General features: G+C 53.3%; 1 protein-coding gene across 1 annotated transcript in view; it reads right to left on the bottom strand.

Annotated features, from left to right (window-relative positions):
* LOC144489302 (cap-specific mRNA (nucleoside-2'-O-)-methyltransferase 1-like) overlaps positions 1-1,583 on the bottom strand; it is a gene marked incomplete at both ends in the record, with an annotated part of 36,780 nt that extends 35,197 nt beyond the window's left edge. Inside the window, one exon of the mRNA XM_078207178.1 lies at positions 1,515-1,583. Within this exon, the coding sequence (XP_078063304.1) occupies positions 1,515-1,583 (69 nt within the window). The remainder of the gene's footprint in view (positions 1-1,514) is intronic.
* Between the last annotated feature and the right edge of the window lie 22,099 nt (positions 1,584-23,682).

The following is a 23,682-nucleotide window of genomic DNA, read 5'->3' as shown; positions in this document are numbered from 1 at the left end:
GCGAGGGGGAAGGGGACGGGGTGGGGGCGAGGGGCAAGGGGACGGGGTGGGGGCGAGGGGGAAGGGACGGGGTGGGGGCGAGGGGCAAGGGGACGGGGGCGAGGGCAAGGGGACGGGGCGAGGGGGAAGGGGACGGGGCGAGGGGGAAGGGGACGGGGTGGGGGGCGAGGGGCAAGGGACGGGGTGGGGGGCGAGGGGCAAGGGGACGGGGTGGGGGGCGAGGGGCAAGGGGACGGGGTGGGGGTGAGGGGTCGGGGTGGGGGCGAGGGGCAAGGGGACGGGGTGGGGGCGAGGGGCAAGGGGACGGGGGCGAGGGGCAAGGGGACGGGGCGAGGGGCAAGGGGACGGGGGGGGGGGCGAGGGGGAAGGGGACGGGGCGAGGGGGAAGGGGACGGGGTGGGGGCGAGGGGAAGGGGACGGGGTGAGGGGGAAGGGGACGGGGTGGGGGGGAAGGGGACGGGGCGAGGGGGAAGGGGACGGGGTTGAGGGGCAAGGGGACGGGGGGGGAAGGGGACGGGGTGGGGGCGAGGGGGAAGGGGACGGGGCGAGGGGGAAGGGGACGGGGCGAGGGGACGGGGCGAGGGGACGGGGCGAGGGGTCGGGGTGGGGGGTCGGGGTGGGGGTGAGGGGTCGGGGTGGGGGTGAGGGGTCGGGGTGGGGGTGAGGGGTCGGGGTGGGGGTGAGGGGTCGGGGTGGGGGTGAGGGGTCGGGGTGGGGGTGAGGGGTCGGGGTGGGGGTGAGGGGGAAGGGGTGGGGGTGAGGGGAAGGGTGGGGGTGAGGGGTCGGGGTGGGGGTGAGGGGGAAGGGGTGGGGGTGAGGGGAAGGGGTGGGGGTGAGGGGAAGGGGTGGGGGTGAGGGGGAAGGGGGTGGGGGTGAGGGGAAGGGGTGGGGGTGAGGGGTCGGGGTGGGGGTGAGGGGGAAGGGGTGGGGGTGAGGGGAAGGGGTGGGGGTGAGGGGTCGGGGTGGGGGTGAGGGGTCAGGGTGGGGGCGAGGGGGAAGGGGACGGGGTGGGGGTGAGGGGGAAGGGGACGGGGTGGGGGTGAGGGGTCGGGGTGGGGGTGAGGGGTCGGGGTGGGGGCGAGGGGGAAGGGGACGGGGTGGGGGTGAGGGGTCGGGGTGGGGGTGAGGGGTCGGGGTGGGGGTGAGGGGGAAGGGGTCGGACAGAGTTTGTGGGAAGAAGGTGCTGATTTGAACACGTCAGTGACTGGGGGCAGGGATTGGGAGATCAATGTGAGGGGCGGTGAGGACAAGGTGTTGAACCCGAGGGTTGTGGAGTCTGGAACTTTCAGCCTTGGCACGAACTCTCAGCTGGTTCAGAAGGTGTCTGGATCTTCACAGAGCTGTAACCTGCTGCATCACGGATCAAACGCTGGGGTGAGGCTGAGGGGGGATGGGTGGGGGGCTCATTGTTGAGCTGGCACAGAGACGATGGGCAGAGTGGCCTTCACTGGGCAGTAAATGACACTGACAAGAAAGGGGGTGGAATCAACATAAAGCAGGAGACCAAACTCTACCTGAATCAGTTGTTGAAACTTGCTCTTGGCATCAATGGCGCTGGGAGCGACGCGGGCCTTGTCCGGAATCTGCCAACATAAAGCACACCTTCCATTGGCAACAATAACGGGAAGGAACTGAGGAGGGTTTGGGGGGAAGGGGGGGCGCGCGAGGGGGGGGGGGGGAGGGGGGGCGCACGAGGGGGGGGGAGGGGGGGCGCGCGAGGGGGGGGAGGGGGGCGCGCGAGGGGGGGGAGGGGGGCGCGCGAGGGGGGGGAGGGGGGGCGCGCGAGGGGGGGGAGGGGGGGCGCGCGAGGGGGGGAGGGGGGGCGCGCGAGGGGGGGAGGGGGGGCGCGCGAGGGGGGAGGGGGGGCGCGTGAGGGGGGGCGCGCGAGGGGGGGAGGGGGGGCGCGCGAGGGGGGGGCGCGCGAGGGGGGGCGCGCGAGGGGGGGGCGCGCGAGGGGGGGGTGCGCGAGGGGGGGAGCGCGAGGGGGGGCACGCGAGGGGGGGAGGGGGGCCGCGCGAGGGGGGGCCGCGCGAGGGGGGGCGCGCGAGGGGGGGAGGAGGTGTGCGCGAGGGGGGAGGGAGGGGGGCGGCGAGGGGGGCGGCGAGGGGGGAGGCGAGGGGGGAGGGGGAGGCGAGGGGGCGGTGAGGGGGGCGGCGAGAGGGGGAGGGGAGAGGGGGGCGGTGAGGGGGGGAGGGGGGCGGCGAGGGGGGGGCGAAGGGGGCGGCGAGGGGGAGGGGGGCGGCGAGGGGGAGGGGGGCGGCGAGGGGGGAGGGGGCGGGCGAGGGGGGAGCGCGAGTGGGGAGGGGCGCCCCTCCCCCTCTCCCCTGTGTCCTATGAGGAGAGATTAAGTCAGTGAGGATTATATTCACTGGAGTTTCGAAGAGTGAGAGGGGATCTCACAGAAACTTATATAATTCTAACAGGGTGAGACAGGGTAGATTCAGAAAGAAGGTTCCCGATGGTGGGGGGAGTCCAGAACTAGGGGTCAGAGTTTGAGGATAGGGGGGAAACCTTTTAGAACTGAGGTGAGGAGAGATTTCTTCACCCAGAGGGTGGTGAATGTGTGGAATTCACTCCCACAGAAAGTAGTTGAGGCCAAAACATTGTCTGATTTCAGGAAGAAATTAGATTTCGCTCTTGGGGTGAAAGGGATCGAGGGATATGGGGGGAAGGGGGGGGATCAGGATATTGAATTTGATGATCAGCCATGATCAAAATGAATGGCGGGGCAGAATCGAGGGGCCGAATGGCCTCCTCCTGCTTCTCGGTTCTCTGTTTGTGGACGTGTCAGACAAGGGATCGGGGGGCGGCAGGGGGGGGATGTTTGAACTGGGTGGAAGGGTCAGACTGGGGTGAAAGGTCGGATGGGGGGAGAGGGCAAATTGGGATACGGACAAGTGTGGGAAAGGTGCGGGTGGGGGGAGTGGGTGGGGTGGGGGAGGGTGGATTCTGGGAGGGAGTGGTATTGGGCTGGGTTTGATGAGGGGGAAGGGGTTGGGTTTGATGCGGGGGGGGGGGTTTGATGAGGGGGAGGGGGTGGGTTTGATGAGGGGGAGGGGGTGGGTTTGATGAGGGGGTGGGTTTGATGAGGGGGTGGGTTCAGGAGGGGGTGAGATTCGTTCGGTTTGATGAGGGAAGGGGGTGGGTTTGATGAGGGGGAGGGGGTGGGTTTGATGAGGGGGAGGGGGTGGGTTTGATGAGGGGGAGTGGGTGGGTGTGATGAGGGGGAGGGCGTGGGTTTGATGAGGGGGAGTGGGTGGGTGTGATGAGGGGGATGGCGTGGGTTTGATGAGGGGGTGGGTTTGATGAGGAGGTGGGTTTGATGAGGGGGTGGGTTTGATGAGGGGGTGGGTTTGATGAGGGGGAGGTCGTGGGTTTGATGAGGGGGAGGTCGTGGGTTTGATGAGGGGGTGGGTTTGATGAGGGGGTGGGTTTGATGAGGGGGTGGGTTTGATGAGGGGGAGGTCGTGGGTTTGATGAGGGGGAGGTCGTGGGTTTGATGAGGGGGTGGGTTTGATGAGGGGGTGGGTTTGATGAGGGGGTGGGTTTGATGAGGGGGAGGTCGTGGGTTTGATGAGGGGGAGGTCGTGGGTTTGATGAGGGGGAGATCGTGGGTTTGATGAGGGGAGGTCGTGGGTTTGATGCGGGGGTGCGTTTGATGAGGGGGTGCGTTTGATGAGGGGGTGGGTTTGATGAGGGGGTGGGTTTGATGAGGGGGTGGGTTTGATGAGGGGGTGCGTTTGATGCGGGGGTGCGTTTGATGAGGGGGTGCGTTTGATGAGGGGGTGTAGTTTGATGAGGGGGTGTAGTTTGATGAGGGGGTGGGTTTGATGAGGGGGTGCGTGGGTTTGATGAGGGGGAGGGCGTGGGGTTGATGAGGGGCTGTGTTTGATGAGGGGGTGCGTTTGATGAGGGGGTGGGTTTGATGAGGGGGTGCGTTTGATGAGGGGGTGCGTATGATGCGGGGGTGCGTTTGATGAGGGGGTGCGTTTGATGAGGGGGTGCGTTTGATGAGGGGGTGGGTTTGATGAGGGGGTGCGTTTGATGAGGGGGTGGGTTTGATGAGGGGGTGGGTTTGATGTGGGGGTGCGTTTGATGAGGGGGTGGGTTTGATGAGGGGGTGTAGTTTGATGAGGGGGTGCGTTTGATGAGGGGGTGCGTTTGATGAGGGGGTGGGTTTGATGAGGGGGTGCGTTTGATGCGGGGGTGCGTTTGATGAGGGGGTGCGTTTGATGAGGGGGTGTAGTTTGATGAGGGGGTGGGTTTGATGAGGGGGAGATCGTGGGTTTGATGAGGGGGTGGGTTCGGGACGGGGTGGGTTCGGGAAGGGGGTGAGATTCGCTGGGTTTGATGGGGGAAGGGGATGGGTTTGATGAGGGGGTGGGTTTGGGAGGGGGTGAGATTTGCTGGGTTTGATGAGGGAAGGGGGTGGGTTTGATGAGGGAAGGGGGTGGGTTTGATGAGGGAAGGGGGTGGGTTTGATGAGGGGAGTGCGTTTGATGAGGGGGTGCGTTTGATGAGGGGGAGGACGTGGGTTTTATGAGGGAAGGGGGTGGGTTTGATGAGGGAAGGGCGTGGGTTTGATGAGGGAAGGGCGTGGGTTTGGTGAGGGGGAGGGCGTGGGTTTGATGAGGGAAGGGCGTGGGTTTGATGAGGGGGTGGGTTTGATGAGGGGAAGGGCGTGGGTTCGATGAGGGAAGGGCGTGGGTTTGATGAGGGGGTGGGTTGGGGAAGGGGGTGAGATTCACTGGGTTTGATGAGGGGGTGGGTTTGATGAGGGGGAGGGGGTGGGTTTGATGAGGGGGAGGTCGTGGGTCTGATGAGGGGGTGGGTTTGATGAGGGAGAGGGCGTGGGTTTGATGAGGGGGTGGGTTTGATGAGGGGGTGGGTTCGGGAAGGGGGTGAGATTCGCTGGGTTTGATGAGGGAAGGGGGTGGGTTCGGGAAGGGGGTGAGATTTGCTGGGTTTGATGGGGGAAGGGGGTGGGTTCGGGAAGGGGGTGAGATTCGCTGGGTTTGATGGGGGAAGGGGGTGGGTTTGATGAGGGGGTGGGTTCGGGAGGGGGTGGGTTCGGGAGGGGGTGGATTTGGGAGGGGGTGGGTTCGGGAGGGGGAGGGAGTTGCTGGGTTTGATGAGGGGGAGGGGGTGGGTTTGATGAGGGGGTGGGTTCGGGGAGGGGTGAGATTCGCTGGGTTTGATGAGGCAAGGGGGTGGGTTTGATGAGGGGGTGGGTTCGGGAGGGGGTGGGTTTGGGAGGGGGAGGGAGTTGCTGGGTTTGATGAGGGGAAGGGGTGGGTTCGGGAGGGGGTGAGATTCACTGGGTTTGATGGGGGAAGGGGGTGGGTTTGATGAGGGGGTGGGTTCGGGACGGGGTGGGTTCGGGAAGGGGGTGAGATTCGCTGGGTTTGATGGGGGAAGGGGGTGGGTTTGATGAGGGGGTGGGTTCGGGAGGGGGTGGGTTTGGGAGGGGGAGGGAGTTGCTGGGTTTGATGGGGGAAGGGGGTGGGTTTGGTGAGGGGGTGGGTTCGGGGAGGGGGTGGGTTCGGGGAGGCGTGAGATTCGCTGGGTTTGATGGGGGAAGGGGGTGGGTTTGATGAGGGGGTGGGTTCGGGAGGGGGTGGGTTTGGGAGGGGGAGGGAGTTGCTGGGTTTGATGGGGGAAGGGGGTGGGTTTGATGAGGGGGTGGGTTCGGGAGGGGGTGGATTTGGGAGGGGGTGGGTTTGGGAGGGGGAGGGAGTTGCTGGGTTTGATGAGGGAAGGGGGTGGGTTTGGTGAGGGGGTGGGTTTGGGAGGGGGAGGGAGTTGCTGGGTTTGATGAGGGAAGGGGGTGGGTTTGATGAGGGGGTGGGTTCGGGGAGGGGGAGGGAGTTGCTGGGTTTGATGAGGGAAGGGGGTCTGTTTGGTGAGGGGGTGGGTTTGGGAGGGGGAGGGAGTTGCTGGGTTTGATGAGGGAAGGGGGTGGGTTTGATGAGGGGGTGGGTTTGGGAGGGGGAGGGAGTTGCTGGGTTTGATGAGGGAAGGGGGTGGGTTTGATGAGGGGGTGGGTTTGGGAGGGGGAGGGAGTTGCTGGGTTTGATGAGGGAAGGGGGTGGGTTTGATGAGGGGGTGGGTTTGGTGAGGGGGAGGGAGTTGCTGGGTTTGATGAGGGAAGGGGGTGGGTTTGATGAGGGGGTGGGTTCGGGGAGGGGGAGGGAGTTGCTGGGTTTGATGAGGGAAGGGGGTCTGTTTGGTGAGGGGGTGGGTTTGGGAGGGGGAGGGAGTTGCTGGGTTTGATGAGGGAAGGGGGTGGGTTTGATGAGGGGGTGGGTTTGGGAGGGGGAGGGAGTTGCTGGGTTTGATGAGGGAAGGGGGTGGGTTTGATGAGGGGGTGGGTTTGGGAGGGGGAGGGAGTTGCTGGGTTTGATGAGGGAAGGGGGTGGGTTTGATGAGGGGGTGGGTTTGGTGAGGGGGTGGGTTTGGTGAGGGGGTGGGTTTGGGAGGGGGAGGGAGTTGCTGGGTTTGATGAGGGGAAGGGGTGGGTTCGGGAGGGGGTGGGAGTTTGATGAGGCGAGTGTTTGAGTTATGAAAGCATGTCCCAATCTGAATGGATACGGTGATGTCTTTTGCAGGATGAGCGTGTGTGTGAGTGATGCCTGACACTGGTTTAGTTTTAGCACGGGGGAGCGGTGTAACCCACTCCCTCCATTCAGTTTCCATGCTGGACTGTATTTCCACATCTTTCCAAGAAGATTGAATATCACAAAGTGTTTCACTTTGCTTCATTATTTCACAAGATGTGGGTATCTCTGACCAGACCAGCATTGATTACAATCCCTAATTGCTCCTTGAGAGGTTGGTGGGGAGCTGCCTTCTTGAACCACTGCAGTCCCGGTGGTGTAGGTACACCCACAGTGCTGTTAGGGAGGGTGATTATATTTCCAAATTAGTCGGTGAGTGACTCAGAGGGGAACCTTCAGCTGTTCCCAGGTATCTGCTGTTCTTGTCCTTCGAGATGGTAGAGGTCGTGGGTTTGGAAGTTGCTGTCTAAGGAGCCTTGGTGAGTTGCTGCAGTGCATCTTTTGATGGTACACACGGCTGTCACTGTGCGTCAGTGCTGGAGGGAGTGGATTTTGTGGAAGGGGATTCAGTGACGGTAACACCATTGAATGTCAAGGGGCGGTGGTTAGAGTGTCTCTTATTGGTGATGGTCATTGCCTGGCATTTGTGTGGCGTGAATGTTACTGCCACTTGTCAGCCCGAGCCTGGATATTGTCCAGATCTTGCTGCATTTGAACATGGACTGCTTCAGTATCTGAGGAGTGGCGAATGGTGCTGAACATTGTGCAATCATCGGCGAACATCCCCACTTCTGACCTTATGATGGAGGGAAGGTCATTGATGAAGCAGCTGAAGATTGTTGGGCCGAGGACACTCCCCTGAGGGTCTCCTGCAGAGATGTCCTGGAGCTGAGATGACTGACCTTCCACAACCACAACCATCTTCCTATGGACCAGGTATGACTCCAACCAGCGGAGAGTTTCCCCCCTGATCCCATTGATTCCAGTTTCACGAGGGCTCCTTGATGCCGCACTCGGTCGAATGCAGCCTTCATGTCTCGGGCTGTCCCTCTCACCTCACCTCTGGAATTCAACTCTTAAACCCATGTCCCCTAGTAATTGACATTTCCACCTTGGGGGAAAAGACTCTGACTATCCATTCTATCCATGCCTCATCATTTTGTAAATTTCCTTCAGGCCACCCCCTCAGCCTTCGACAAGCAAGTGAAAATAAACCAAATTTCTCCAATTTTGGGCCCCACACCTCAGGAAGGACATACTGGCACTGGAGCGGGTCCAGCGGAGATTCACACGGAAAAAAGAATAGAGGCATGGACTATTTTCTAAACGGTGACAAAATTCATAATGCTAAAGTGCAAAGGGACTTGGGAGTCCTAGTCCAGGATTCTCTAAAGGTAAACTTGCAGGTTGAGTCTGTAATTAAGAAAGCAAATGTAATGTTGTCATTTATCTCAAGAGGCTTGGAATACAAAAGCAGGGATGTACTTCTGAGGCTTTATAAAGCACTGGTTAGGCCCCATTTGGAGTACTGTGAGCAATTTTGGGCCCCACACCTCAGGAAGGACATACTGGCACTGGAGCGGGTCCAGCGGAGATTCACACGGATGATCCCAGGAATGGTAGGCCTGACATACGATGAACGTCTGAGGATCGTGGGATTGTATTCATTGGAGTTTAGGAGGTTGAGGGGAGATCTGATAGAAACTTACAAGATAATGAACGGCTTAGATAGGATGGACGTAGGGAAGTTGTTTCCATTAGCAGGGGAGACTAGGACGCGGGGGCACAGCCTTAGAATAAAAGGGAGTCACTTTAGAACAGAGATGAGGAGAAATTTCTTCAGCCAGAGAGTGGTGGGTCTGTGGAATTCATTGCCACAGAGGGCTGTGGAGGCCGAGACGTTGAGCGTCTTCAAGACAGAAATTGATAAATTCTTGATTTCTCGAGGAATTAAGGGCTATGGGGAGAGAGCGGGTAAATGGAGTTGAAATCAACCATGATTGAATGGTGGAGTGGACTCGATGGGCCGAATGGCCTTACTTCCGCTCCTATGTCTTATGGTCTTAATCCCTCCTCACCCTCCATACCGGGCAACATCCTGGTAAATCTTTTCTGTACCCTCTCCAAAGCCTCCACATCCTTCTGGTAGTGTGGTGACCAGAATTGAACACTATATTCCAAGTGCAGCCTAACTAAGGTTCTATGAAGCTGCAACATGACTTGCCAATTTTTAAACTCAATGCCCCGGCCGATGAAGGCAAGCATGCCGTATGCCTTCTTGACTACCTTCTCCACCTGCATTGCCACTTTCAGTGACCTGTGTACCTGTACACCCAGATCCCTCTGTATGTTAGTGCTCCGAAGGGTTCTGCCATTTACTGTATCCTTTCCTCCTGCATTAAACCTGTCAAAATGCATCACCTCACATTTGAGCGGATTAAACTCCATTTGCCATCTCTCCGCCCAAGTCTCCAACTGATCTGTATCCTGCTGTATTCTCTGGCAATCCTCCGCACTATCTGCAACTCCACCAATCCTTGTGTCGTCTGCAAATTTACTAATCAGAGCATTCTCCTCCAAATCATTGATATATATTACAAACAGCACTGATCCCTGCATCGCTTTGTACTGGAAGGGCTTGGCTCGGGGAGTGGCAAGTTCTGGAGCACAAGTCTTCAGTACTATTGCCGGAATGTTATCAGGGCCCATTCCCTTTGCAGTATCCAGTGCCTCCAACCGTCTCTTGATATCACGGGGAGTGAACTGAATTGGCTGGAGACTGGCAACTGAGATAAGAACATAAGAACTAGGAGCAGGAGTCGGCCATCTGGCCCCTCGAGCCTGCCCCGCCATTCAATAAGATCATGGCTGATCTTTACCTGGACTCAGCTCCACTTACCCACCCGCTCACCAGAACCCTTAATTCCTTTACTGTTCAAAACTTTATCTATCCTTGCCTTAAAAACATTCAATGAGGTAGCCTCAACTGCTTCACTGGGCAGGGAATTCCACAGATTCACAACCCTTTGTGTGAAGAAGTTCCTCCTCAACTCAGTCCTAAATCTGCTTCCCCTTATTTTGAGGCCATGCCCCCTAGTTCTAGTTTCACCCGCCAGTGGGAACAACTCCCCTGCTTCTATCTTATCTATTCCCTTCATAATCTTATATGTTTCGATAAGGTCTCCCCTCATTCTTCTGAATTCCAATGAGTATAGCCCCAGTCTATTCAGTCTCTCCTCATAAGCCAACCCTCTCAACTCCAGAATCAAAGAACAAAGAAAATTACAGCACAGGAACAGGCCTTTCGGCCCTCCAAGCCTGCACCGACCATGCTGCCGAGAACCATAGAAAATTACAGCTCAGAAACAGGCCTTTTGGCCCTTCTTGTCTGTGCCGAACCATTTTATGCCTAGTCCCACTGACCTGCACTTGGACCATATCCCTCCACACCCCTCTCATCCATGAACCCGTCCAAGTTTTTCTTAAATGTTAAAAGTGACCCCACATTTACCACTTTATCCGGCAGCTCATTCCACACTCCCACCACTCTCTCAACCCACCCCCTTCCCTCATCAAACCCAGCAACTCCCTCCCCCTCCCAAACCCACCCCCTCACCAAACCCACCCCCTCATCAAACCCACCCCCTTCCCTCATCAAACCCAGCAACTCCCTCCCCCTCCCAAACCCACCCCCTCATCAAACCCACCCCCTTCCCTCATCAAACCCAGCAACTCCCTCCCCCTCCCAAACCCACCCCCTCATCAAACCCACCCCCTTCCCTCATCAAACCCAGCAACTCCCTCCCCCTCCCAAACCCACCCCCTCACCAAACAGACCCCCTTCCCTCATCAAACCCAGCAACTCCCTCCCCCTCCCCGAACCCACCCCCTCATCAAACCCACCCCCTTCCCTCATCAAACCCATATTCCCTTTAAACTTTTCCCCTTTCACCCTTAACCCATGCCCTCTGGTTTTTTTCTCCCCGAGCCTCAGTGGAAAAAGCCTGCTTGCATTCACTCTATCTATACCCATCAAAATCTTATACACCTCTATCAAATCTCCCCTCAATCTTCTACGCTCCAGGGAATTCAATCTCTCTCTGTAACTCAGCTTCTCAAGTCCCGGCAACATCCTTGTGAACCTTCTCTGCACTCTTTCAACCTTATTTACATCCTTCCTGTAACTAGGTGACCAAAACTGAACACAATACTCCAAATTCGGCCTCACCAATGCCTTATATAACCTTACCATAACACTCCAACTTTTATACTCGATACTCCGATTTATAAAGGCCAATGTCCCAAAGGCACTCTTTACGACCCTATCCACCTGTGACGTCACTTTTAGGGAATTCTGTACCTGTACCCACAGGTGGAGAAGGGAGCAAATATCCTGGCTGGGAGCTTTGCAAGAGTGTTTCGGCAGGATTTAAACTAGTGTGGCAGGGGGGTGGGAACAAAACAGTAGGTCAGTAAATACTGAGGCTGGGGTTGAGCTGGGGGCCAGGGCAAGGCTAGCTAAGAAGAGGAGCACTCTGGAGGAGGAGGATCTGACTGGGCCTGGAGGTCTGGAGTGCATCTGCTTCAATGCGAGGAGTGTAACAGGTAAAACAGACGAACTTAGGGCCTTAATGCTTACGCGGAATTTGGATGTGGTTGCGGTGACGGAAACTTGGTTAAAAGGACAGGACTGGCAGCTGAATATTCCAGGGTATAAGTGTTTTAGGCGAGACAGAGAAGGGGCTAAAAAAGGTGGGGGAGTAGCGATATTAGTTAAGGAGCATATTACCGCGGTGCAGAGGGTGGACAACTTAGAGGGGTCATGTACTGAGTCGCTGTGGGTGGAACTCAGAAACAGGAAGGGTGCACTCACTATGCTGGGGGTGTACTACAGACCACCCAACAGCCCACGGGAAGTGGAGGAAAGGATATGTCAGGAGATTCTGGATAGGTGCAGAAAAAATAGGGTTGTTGTAGTGGGGGACTTTAATTTCCCTGGCACAGACTGGAAAGTGCTTAGAGCTGGGGGTCCGGACGGGGAGGAATTTGTAAAATGCGTACTGGAAGGTTCTTTGGAACAGTATGTAGATAGCCCGACTAGAGAGGGGGCTATACTGGACCTAGTTCTGGGAAATGAGCCCGGTCAGGTCGTCAAAGTTTCGGTAGGGGAACATGTGGCAAATAGTGACCACAACTCTGTTAACTTTAGGATAGTAATGGACAAGGATGAGTGCTGTCCTACGGGCAGGGTGCTAAATTGGGGGAAGGCTAACTATAGCCGGATTAGGCAGGAATTGGTGGATGTTGATTGGGAGAGGATGTTCGAGGGTAAGTCCGCGTCTGGCATGTGGGAGTCTTTTAAGGAACTATTGATAAGGCTGCAGGATAGGCATGGGCCTGTAAAAAGGAAAGATAGGAAAGGTAGGATTCGAGAGCCGTGGATAACCAGGGACATTGAGGATCTGATTAAAATGAATAGGGAGGCGTACGTTAAGTCCAGGCAACTGAAAACAGATGGAGCTCTGGAGGAATACAGAGAAAGTAGGAAAGAACTCAAACGGGGAGTTAGAAGGGCAAAAAGAGGTCACGAGATGTTCTTGGCAGGCAGGATTAAGGAGAATCCTAAGGCAATCTATTCATACGTTAGGAACAAAAGAGTCGTCAGGGAGAAAATCGGACCTCTCAGGGACAAAGGAGGGGAATTATGCTTAGAACCCAAGGGAATAGGGGAGATCCTAAATGAATACTTTGCATCGGTATTCACGAAGGAGAGGGGCGTGTTAACCGGGAGTGTCTCGGAGGGAGGTGTTGACCCGTTAGAGAAAATCTCCATTACAAGAGAGGAAGTGTTAGGTTTTTTAGGGAACATTAAAACTGACAAAGCCCAGGGCCTGATGGCATCTATCCTCGACTGCTCAGGGAGATGAGAGATGAAATTGCTGGGCCTCTGACGGAAATCTTTGTTGCTTCTTTGGACACGGGTGAGGTCCCTGAGGATTGGAGGATAGCGAATGTGGTCCCGTTGTTTAAGAAGGGTAGCAGGGATAACCCAGGAAATTATAGGCCGGTGAGCTTGACGTCCGTGGTAGGGAAGTTGTTGGAGAGGATTCTTAGTGACAGGATGTATGTGCATTTAGAACGGAACAATCTCATTAGTGACAGACAGCATGGTTTTGTAAGAGGGAGGTCGTGCCTTACAAATTTGGTGGAGTTTTTTGAGGAAGTGACAAAAACGCTTGATGAAGGAAGGGCCGTGGATGTCGTCTATATGGATTTCAGTAAGGCATTTGACAAAGTCCCACATGGCAGGTTGGTTAAGAAGGTTAAGGCTCATGGGATACAAGGAGAAGTGGCGAGATGGGTGGAGAACTGGCTTGGCCATAGGAGACAGAGGGTAGTGGTCGAAGGGTCTTTTTCCGGCTGGAGGTCTGTGACCAGTGGTGTTCCGCAGGGCTCTGTACTGGGGCCTCTGCTATTTGTGATATATATAAATGATTTGGAAGAAGGTGTAAGTGGTGTAATCAGCAAGTTTGCGGATGACACGAAGATGGCTGGACTTGCGGATAGCGAAGAGCATTGTCGGGCAATACAGCAGGATATAGATAGGCTGGAAAATTGGGCGGAGAGGTGGCAGATGGAGTTTAATCCGGATAAATGCGAAGTGATGCATTTTGGAAGAAATAATGTAGGGAGGAGTTATACAATAAATGGCAGAGTCATCAGGAGTATAGAAAAACAGAGGGACCTCGGTGTGCAAGTCCACAAATCCTTGAAGGTGGCAACACAGGTGGAGAAGGTGGTGAAGAAGGCATATGGTATGCTTGCCTTTATAGGACGGGGTATAGAGTATAAAAGCTGGAGTCTGATGATGCAGCTGTATAGGACGCTGGTTAGGCCACATTTGGAATACTGCGTCCAGTTCTGGTCGCTGCACTACCAGAAGGACGTGGAGGCGTTAGAGAGAGTGCAGAGAAGGTTTACCAGGATGTTGCCTGGTATGGAGGGTCTTAGCTATGAGGAGAGATTGGGTAAACTGGGGTTGTTCTCCCTGGAAAGACGGAGAATGAGGGGAGATCTAATAGAGAAGTAGAAGATTATGAAGGGGATAGATAGGGTGAACGGTGGGAAGCTTTTTCCCAGGTCGGAGGTGACGATCACGAGGGGTCACGGGCTCAAGGTGAGAGGGGCGAAGTATAACTCAGATATCAGAGGGACGTTTTTTACACAGAGGGTGGTGGGGGCCTGGAATGCGCTGCCAAGTAGGGTGGTGGAGGCAGGCACGCTGACATCGTTTAAGACTTACCTGGATAGTCACATGAGCAGCCTGGGAATGGAGGGATACAAACGATTGGTCTAGTTGGACCAAGGAGCGGCACAGGCTTGGAGGGCCGAAGGGCCTGTTTCCTGTGCTGTACTGTTCTTTGTATTCCCAGATCCCTCTGATCAACTGCACTCTTCAGAGTCCTACCATTTACCCTGTACGTTCTACTTTGGTTTGTCCTTCCAATATGCAATACCTCACACTTGTCTGCGTTAAATTCCATTTGCCATTTTTCAGCCCATTTTTCTAGTTGGTCCAAATCCCTCTGCAAGCTTTGAAAACCTTCCTCACTGTCCACTACGCCTCCAGTCTTTGTATCATCAGCAAACTTGCTGATCCAATTTACCACATTATCATCCAGATCATTGATATAGATGACAAACAACAATGGACCCAACACCAATCCCTGCGGCACACCACTAGTCACAGGCCTCCACTCAGAGAAGCAATCCTCCACAGCCACTCGCTGGCTTCTTCCATTGAGCCAGTGTCTAATCCAATTTACTACCTCCCCATGTATACCCAGCGACTGAACCTTCCTAACTAACCTCCCATGAGGGACCTTGTCAAAGGCCTTGCTGAAATCCAGGAAGACAACATCCACCGCCTTCCCTTCATCCACTTTCCTGGTAACCACCTTGAAAAACTCTAATAGATTGGTCAAACATGACCGACCACGCACAAAGCCATGTTGACTCTCCCTAATAAGTCCCTGTCTATCCAAATATTTGTAGATCCTATCCCTTATCACACCTTCCGATAACTTGCCCACCACCGACGTCAAACTTACTGGCCTATAATTTCCCGGATTTCTTTTGGAACCTTTTTTAAACAACGGAACAACATGAGCCACCCTCCAATCATCCGGCACCTCCCCCGTGAAAACTGACATTTTAAATATGTCTGCCAGGGCCCCTGCAAGTTCAACACTAGCTTCCCTCAAGGTCCGTGGGAATACCCTGTCCGGTCCTGGGGATTTATCCAATCTGATTTGCCTCAAGACTGCAAGCACCTCCTCCCCTTTAATCTGTAAAGGTTCCATGACCTCCCGACCTGTTTGCCCTGTTTCTGTAGACTCCATGCCCGTTTCCTCAGTAAATACGGATGCAAAAAAACCATTTAGTATCTCCCCCATCTCTTTTGGTTCCATACACAGTCTACCACTCTGGTCTTCAAGAGGACCAATTTTATCCCTCACTATCCTTTTGCTCCTAACATACCTATCAAAGCTCTTTGGTTTTTCCTTCACTCTTTCTGCCAAAGCAACCTCATGTCTTCCTTTAGCCCTCCTGATTTCCCTCTTAAGTAGCTTCTTGCACTTTTTATACTCCTCGAGCATCTGATCTGTTCCTTGCTGCCTGTACATTTCATACAACTCTCTCTTCCTCTTAATCAGTGTTACAATCTCCCTCGAGAACCAAGGTTCCTTATTCCTATTTACTTTGCCTTTAATCCTGACAGGAACATACAAACTCTGCACTCTCAAAATTTCTCCTTTGAAGGCCTCCCACTTTCCATTTACATCCTTACCAGAGAACAGCCTGTGCCAATCCACACTTCCCAGATCCCTTCTCATTTCATCAAATTTGGCCTTTTTCCAGTTCAGAACTTCAACCCGAGGACCAGATCTATCCTTATCCATGATCAGGTTGAAACTAATGGCATTATGATCACTGGATCCAAAGTGTTCCCTCACACTCACATCCAACACCTGCCCTAACTCATTTCCCAATAGGAGATCCAATATCGCATCCTCTCTCGTTGGCACCTCTATATACTGATGTAGAAAATTCTCCTGAACACATTTTACAAACTCTACCCCATCTAAACCTTTAACAGTTTGCGAGTCCCAATCTATATGTGGAAAATTAAAATCCCCTACTATCACAACTTTGTGTTTCTTGCAGTTGTCAGCTATCTCTCCGCTGATTTGCTCCTCCAATTCTCGCTGACTATTGGGTGGTCTATAATACAACCCCATTAATGTGGTCATACCTTTCCTGTTTCTCAGCTCCACACATAGGGCCTCTGCAGACAAGCTCCCTAATCTATCCTGCCTGAGTACCGCTGTAACATTTTCCCTGACCAACAATGCCACCCCCCCCCACCTTTTATCCCTCTGCCTCTATCCCGCCTGAAACATTGGAACCCTGGAACATTGAGCTGCCAGTCCTGCCCCTCCTGTAGCCAAGTTTCACTAATGGCTATAATGTCATATTTCTATGTGTCAATCCACGCCTTCAGCTCATCTGCCTTCCCCACAATACTCCTGGCATTGAAATAGGCACACCTCAAAAGATTATTTCCACCACACTCTACCCTTCCATTTGTGATTTTGCTTGAACTAACCTGTCTTTTTACCCCTGCTCCACTATCTGCTCTGGCACTCTGGTTCCCACCCCCCTGCAAATCTAGTTTAAACGCTCCCCAATAACACTCGCAAATCTCCCTGCAAGTATATTGGTCCCCTTGTAGTTTAGGTGTAACCCGTCTCTCTTGTACAGGTCCCACCTGCCCCAGAAGAGGTCCCAATGATCCAAGAATCGGAAACCCTGCCCCCTGCACCAGTTCCTCAGCCACGTGTTTATCCACCCAAGCATCCTACTCCTGCCCTCACTGGCATGTGGCTCAGGTAGCAATCCTGAGATTACTACCCTCGGGGTCCTGCTTTTTAACTTCCTTCCAAGCTCTTTGTACTCACTCTTTAGGACCTCCTCACTCTTCCTTCCCACGTCATTGGTACCGATGTGTACCACGACATCTGGCTGATCACCTTCCCACTTTAGAATGCTGTGCACGCGATCAGAGACATCCCTGACCTTGGCATCTGGGAGGTAACAAACCATGCGGGAGTCTCTGTCCCGACCACAGAACCTCCGGTCTGTACCTCTGACCATTGAGTCCCCTATCACTACTGCCTGACTTAACTAAAACCCCCTTAACTAAAACCCAGGGAAGACAATCCCCTGGGGCGGTTCCCCTCCATAATAGGTTTTCGGTGCTGGAGGCTACAGTTGAGGAGGAATCAACTGAGCATAGAGAGCAGATCTCTGGGGGTGAGCCGAGTGAGAAAGCTCAGGTGGTTAGGGGCTGTAAAAGACTGGGCCTTGTGATTGGGGACTCCACAATTAAGGGGACAGATAGGAGGGTCGGAACTAAAGGTAGGGACTCAGGGTTGGTGTGTTGCCTACCAGGGGCTGGGGTCCGGGATGTGTCTGACAGGGTATTCAGGACTCTTAGGGGGGAGGGAGATAAACCACAAGTTATTGTACATGTGGGGACACACGACATAGGGAGGATAGGGGAAGGGGATATTAGGCAGGGATTTATGGAGTTGGGGTGGAAACTAAAGGCCAAGACTGACAGAGTGGTTATCTCTGGACTCTTGCCTGTACCACGGGATAGTTTAGAGAGGAATAGGGAGAGGGAAGGTTTGAATTCATGGCTGAGGGGATGGTGCAGGAGGGAGGGGTTCAGGTACTTAAGCAATTGGGGCTCGTACTGGGGAAGGTGTGACCTCTATGAGAAGGATGGTCTACACCTTAATCAGAAGGGGACCAATATCCTGGGGGGTAAATTTGCTAAGGCCATGCAGGGAGGTTTAAACTGATTCGGGGGGGGGGGGAGGGATCCTGAGTAGTGGGGCTGAAAGTGAGGGATGCATGGATGGGGACTGCAATGCACGGCATTGCAGAGGTGGGGTGGAGCAGGGTTTGAAATGTGTATACTTCAATGCCAGGAGTATTCGCAATAAAGTGGGTGAACTTGCAGCGTGGATCAGTACCTGGGACTTCGATGTTGTGGCTATTTCAGAGACATGGATAGAGCAGGGGCAGGAATGGATGCTGCAGGTCCCGGGGTTCAAATGTTTTAGTCGAAGTAGGGAAGGAGGTAGAAGAGGGGGAGGGGTAGCATTATTGGTCAGAGATTGTATCACAGTGTCAGAGAGGAGGTTTGATGAGGACTTATCTGTTGAGGTAGTATGGGCGGAGATTAGAAATAGGAGAGGAGAGGTCACCCTGTTGGGAGTCTTTTATAGACCTCCTAAAAGTTCTAGAGAGGTTGAAAGGATTGCGGAGTCAATCCTGCTTAGGAGTGAAAGTAATAGGGCAATTGTTATGGGGGATTTTAACTTGACTAATATTGACTGGAATTGTTATAGCTCTAGCTCGTTAGAGGGGTCAGTTTTTGTTCAAAGCGTGCAGGAAGGTTTTTTGACTCAGTATGTAGACAGGCCAACTAGAGGTGAGGCTATATTGGATCTGGTGCTGGGAAATGAGCCAGACCAGGTGCTAGACTTGGAAGTTGGTGTGCATTTTGGTGATAGTGACCACAATTTGGTTACGTTCACCTTAGTGATGGAAAGGGATAGGCATGAACCTCGGGCCAGTGGTTTTAGCTGGGGGAAGGGTAATTATGAGGCTATTAGGAGAGAATTAGGAAACATAGGTTGGACTAGGAGATTACAGGGACTGGGAACGTCCGACATGTGGAGTTTTTTCAAGGAGCAGCTACTGCGAGTCTGTGATAGGTATGTCCCTGTCAGGCAAGGAGGAATTGGTAGGGCTAGGGAACCGTGGTGCACCAAAAAAGTTTCTTTGTTGGTTAAAAAGAAAAAGGAGGCTTATGTTCGGATGAGACGTGAGCACTCGGGTAGTGCACTAGAAAGCTTTAGATTGGCTAAGAGGGAGTTGAAGAGCGAGCTTAGAAGGGCTAAAAGGGGACATGAGAAGACTTTGGCGGATAGGGTTAAAGAGAATCCTAAGGCGTTCTATAGGTATGTCAAGAACAGAAGGTTGGTTAGGGCAAGTTTAGGGCCAGTTATAGATGGCAGAGGGAAGTTATGTGTGGAACCGGAGGAGATTGGTGAAGCATTGAACCAATATTTCTCTTCGGTGTTCACGCAAGGGGACATGAATATAGCTGAGGAGGACACTGGGTTGCAAGGGAGTAGAATAGACAGTATTACAGTTGATAAGGAGGATGTGCAGGATATTCTGGAGGGTCTGAAAATAGATAAATCCCCTGGTCCGGATGGGATTTATCCAAGGATTCTCTGGGAGGCAAGAGAAGTGATTGCAGAGCCTCTGGCTCTGATCTTCAGGTCGTCGTTGGCCTCTGGTATAGTACCAGAAGATTGGAGGTTAGCGAATGTTGTCCCATTGTTTAAGAAGGGGAACAGAGACTTCCCCGGGAATTATAGACCGGTGAGTCTCACTTCTGTTGTCGGCAAGATGTTGGAAAAAATTATAAGGGATAGGATTTATAGTTATTTGGAGAGTAATGAATTGATAGGTGATAGTCAGCATGGTTTTGTGGCAGGTAGGTCGTGCCTTACTAACCTTATTGAGTTTTTTGAGAAAGTGACCAAGGAGGTGGATGGGGGCAAGGCAGTGGACGTGGTATATATGGATTTTAGTAAGGCGTTTGATAAGGTTCACCATGGTAGGCTTCTGCAGAAAATGCAGATGTATGGGATTGGGGGTGATCTAGGAAATTGGATCAGGAATTGGCTAGCGGATAGGAAACAGAGGGTGGTGGTTGATAGTAAATATTCATCATGGAGTGCGGTTACAAGTGGTGTACCTCAGGGATCTGTTTTGGGGCCACTGCTGTTTGTAATATTTATTAATGATCTGGATGAGGGTATAGTTGGGTGGATTAGCAAATTTGCTGATGACACCAAAGTCGGTGGTGTGGTAGACAGTGAGGAAGGGTGTCGTAGTTTGCAGGAAGACTTAGACAGGTTGCAAAGTTGGGCCGAGAGGTGGCGGATGGAGTTTAATGCGGAGAAGTGTGAGGTAATTCACTTTGGTAGGAATAACAGATGTGTTGAGTATAGGGCTAACGGGAGGACTTTGAATAGTGTGGAGGAGCAGAGGGATCTAGGTGTATGTGTGCATAGATCCCTGAAAGTTGGGAATCAAGTAGATAAGGTTGTTAAGAAGGCATATGGTGTCTTGGCGTTTATTGGTAGGGGGATTGAATTTAGGAGTCGTAGCGTTATGTTGCAACTGTACACAACTCTGGTGCGGCCGCACTTGGAGTACTGTGTGCAGTTCTGGTCCCCACATTACAGGAAGGATGTGGAGGCTTTGGAGAGGGTGCAGAGGAGGTTTACCAGGATGTTGCCTGGTATGGAGGGGAGATCCTATGAGGAGAGGCTGAGGGATTTGGGATTGTTTTCGCTGGAAAGGCGGCGGCTAAGAGGGGATCTTATTGAAACATATAAGATGATTAGAGGTTTAGATAGGGTGGATAGTGATAGCCTTTTTCCTCTGATGGAGAAATCCAGCACGAGGGGGCATGGCTTTAAATTGAGGGGGGGTAGTTATAGAACCGATGTCAGGGGTAGGTTCTTTACCCAGAGGGTGGTGAGGGATTGGAATGCCCTGCCAGCATCAGTAGTAAATGCGCCTAGTTTGGGGGCGTTTAAGAGATCCGTAGATAGGTTCATGGACGAAAAGAAATTGGTTTAGGTTGGAGGGTCACAGTTTTTTTTTAACTGGTCGGTGCAACATCGTGGGCCGAAGGGCCTGTTCTGCGCTGTAATGTTCTATGTTCTACCCTTCTGGGGACTATATCCTTCTATTCCCATCCTATCCATGTCCTTGTCAAGATGCCCCTTAAAAAGTCACTACCGTATCCACTTCCACTACCTCCCCCGGCAACGAGTTCCAGGCACCCACCACCTTCTGTGTAAACAATCTGCCTCGTACATCTCCTTTAAACCTTGCCCCTCGCACCTTAAACCTGTGCCCCCTGAGTAATTGACTCTTCCACCCTGGGAAAAAACTTCTGACTATCCACTTTGTCCATGCCTCTCATAATCTTGTAGACTTCTATCAGGTCTCCCCTCAACCTCCGTCGCTCCAGTGAGAACAAACCAAGTTTCTCCAACCTCTCCTCATAGCTAATGCCCTCCATACCAGGCAACATCCTGGTAAATCTTTTCTGTACCCTCTCCAAAGCCTCCACATGCTTCTGGTAGTGTGGCGACCAGAATTGAACACTATATTCCAAGTGCGGCCTAACTAAGTTTCTATAAAGCTGCAACATGACTTGCCAATTTTTAAACCCAATACCCCGGCCGATGAAGGGAAGCATGCCGTTTGCCTTCTTGACTACCTTCTCCACCTGCATTGCCACTTTCAGTGACCTGTGCACCTGTACACCCAGATCCCTCTGCCTATCAATACTCTTAAGGGTTCTGCCATTTACTGTATATTTCCTATCTGTATTAGACCTTCCAAAATGCATTACCTCACATTTGTCCGGATTAAACTCCATCTGCCATCTCTCCACCCAAGTCTCCAACTGATCTATATCCTGCTGTATCCTCTGATGGTCCTCATCGCTATCTGCAAATCCACCAACCTGTGTGTCGTCTGCAAACTTACTAATCAAACCAGTTACATTTTCCTCCAAATCATTTATATATATTACAAACAGCAAAAATCAACCGAGTGAATCTCCTCTGCACCCCCTCCAGTGCCAGTATGTCCTTTCTCAAGTAAGGAGACCAGAACTGTACACAGTACTCCAGGTGTGGCCTCACCAGCACCTTATACAGCTGCAACATAATCTCACTGTTTTTAAACTCCATCCCTCTGGCAATAAAGGACAAAATTCCATTTGCCTTCTTAATTACCTGCTGCACCTGCAAACCAACATTTTGCGATGAGATGCTGGGGACCTCTGGAGGAGGCGGAGATGGAGCACCCACTCGGCACTTCTGGCTGAAGATTGCTGTGAATGCTTCAGCCGTATCTTTTTCTCTGATGTGCTGGGCTCCTCCATCACTGAGGATGGGGATATTTGTGGAGTTTCCTCCTCCAGTGAATTGTTTAATTGTCCACCACCTTTCTCAACTGGATGTGGCAGGACTGCAGAGCTTAGATCTGATCCGTTGGTTGTGGGATTGTTTCGCTCTGTCACTTGCTGCTTTTGTCATTTGGCCCACAAGTATTCCTGTGTTGTAGCTTCACCAGGTTGACACCTCAGTTTTAGGTGTGCCTGGTGCTGCTCCTGGCATGTCCTCCTGCACTCTCCATTGAACCAGGGTTGATCCCCTGGCTTGATGGTATTGGTTGAGTGGGGGATATACCAGGCCGTGAGGTTGCAGGTTGTGCTGGAGTTCAGCCCCGCTGCTGTTGGCCCACAGCGCCTCCTGGATACCCAGTCTGGAGTTGCTCGATCGGTTTGAAGTCTGTCCCGTTTAGCACGGTGATAGTGCCACACAACACCATGGAGGGTATTCTCAATGTGAAGGCGGGACTTTGTCTCCACTGGGACTGTGCGGTTGTCACTCTTACCGATACTGGTGAGGACGAGATTAAGTAGGTTATTTCCTCTTGTTGGTTCCTTCACCACCTGCTGCAGACCCAGTCTAGCAGTTATATCCTTTAGGACCCGGCCAGCTCGATCAGTCGTGCTGCTGCCGAGCCACTCTTGGTGGTGGACATTGAAATCCCCCATCCAGAGTACATTTTGCGCCCTGGCCGCCCCAGTGCTTCCTCCAAGTGTTGTTCAACATGGAGGAATCCTGATTCATCAGCCGGAGGAGGACGGTACGTGGTAACCAGGAGGAGGTTTCCTTTCCCATGTTTAACCTGAAACCATGAAACTTCATGGGCTCCGGAGTCGATGATGAGGCCTCCTGACTGGATATCACTGTGTCGCTGCCACCTCTGCCAGTGGGACAGGACATATCCAGGGATGGTAATGGAGGTGTCTGAGGTGTATCTGTAAGGTACGATTCCGTGATACACCAGACAAGAGACAGTTCTCTCGCTTGAGAGACTTTCACACTCTCCAGTGAATGCTGAAGAGGTGAAGCAGTGGATGGAGCGGGAGCCTGTTCTATCCCAGGTGAAGAGATTCATTATGCAGGGCTGGCCTGCGGTTATAGGGGGTGAAGAATGGGGAGCGTCTGCAATGTGGGAGGATGAGTTGAGTGTGCAGGATGGCTGTGTCTTGTGGGGTTTCAGACTGGTTGTCCCACTCCCCAGTCGTTCACAAGATGAAGTTTCTGAGGCTGACGCAGGTGCCTCCTGAATGCCAGGTCTAGCCAGGCAGTATGCTTGGTGGCCTGATATGGATCAGGACTTGGGGAACAAGGTGATTCCTGCGCTGAATGCTCTATCAGCCAGAAGACCAAGGGCCACCAGTACCAAGGGCCACCAGTACCAAGGGCCACCAGTACCAAGGGCCACCAGTACCAAGGGCCACCAGTACCACTACAGCTCGGGGAGCGGCCTCATTGCCCAGGGGCCGAGTTTCATGTGGACTTTGCAAGACCTTTTATGCGTCATCTGTTTCTACTCATCGTGGATGCACATTCGAAGTGGTTAACAGTAAACATCTTGAGGAACATTACAGCTCCCACTACAATAGGGAAGCTACACCAAGTTTTACAGCTCATGGTTTGCCGGATTCTCTTTTTTCTGATCGTGATAAAACGCTTCCGAGTGACTTGTTCCAGAAGTTTATGCAAAGGAATGGAATAGGCACTTGTGTACTGCACCTTTTCACGCAGCTACGAATGGTTTAGCAGAGTGAGCTGTTCAGACACTGGAAGAAGGAGAAAGGCAGCTGATACTCTGGGAACCAAGCTCTCCCGGTTCTTGTTCCAGTATCGGATCACACCACCAACAGCAGGACTCTCACCGGCTGAATTACTGATGGGTAGGAAACCAAAGTCTCCCCGGATCTGCTACATCCACCTGTCAAAGTGAGAGTGGGAAGGAGACAGGAAAAGCAGAAGGAGAGACGTGGCGGCCATGCTAAGGAGAGACATTCCAA

Source organism: Mustelus asterias, unplaced genomic scaffold, assembly GCF_964213995.1.
Source record: "Mustelus asterias unplaced genomic scaffold, sMusAst1.hap1.1 HAP1_SCAFFOLD_2107, whole genome shotgun sequence".
NCBI lineage: Eukaryota > Metazoa > Chordata > Chondrichthyes > Carcharhiniformes > Triakidae > Mustelus > Mustelus asterias.
This window is presented reverse-complemented; position numbering and strand designations above follow the sequence as displayed.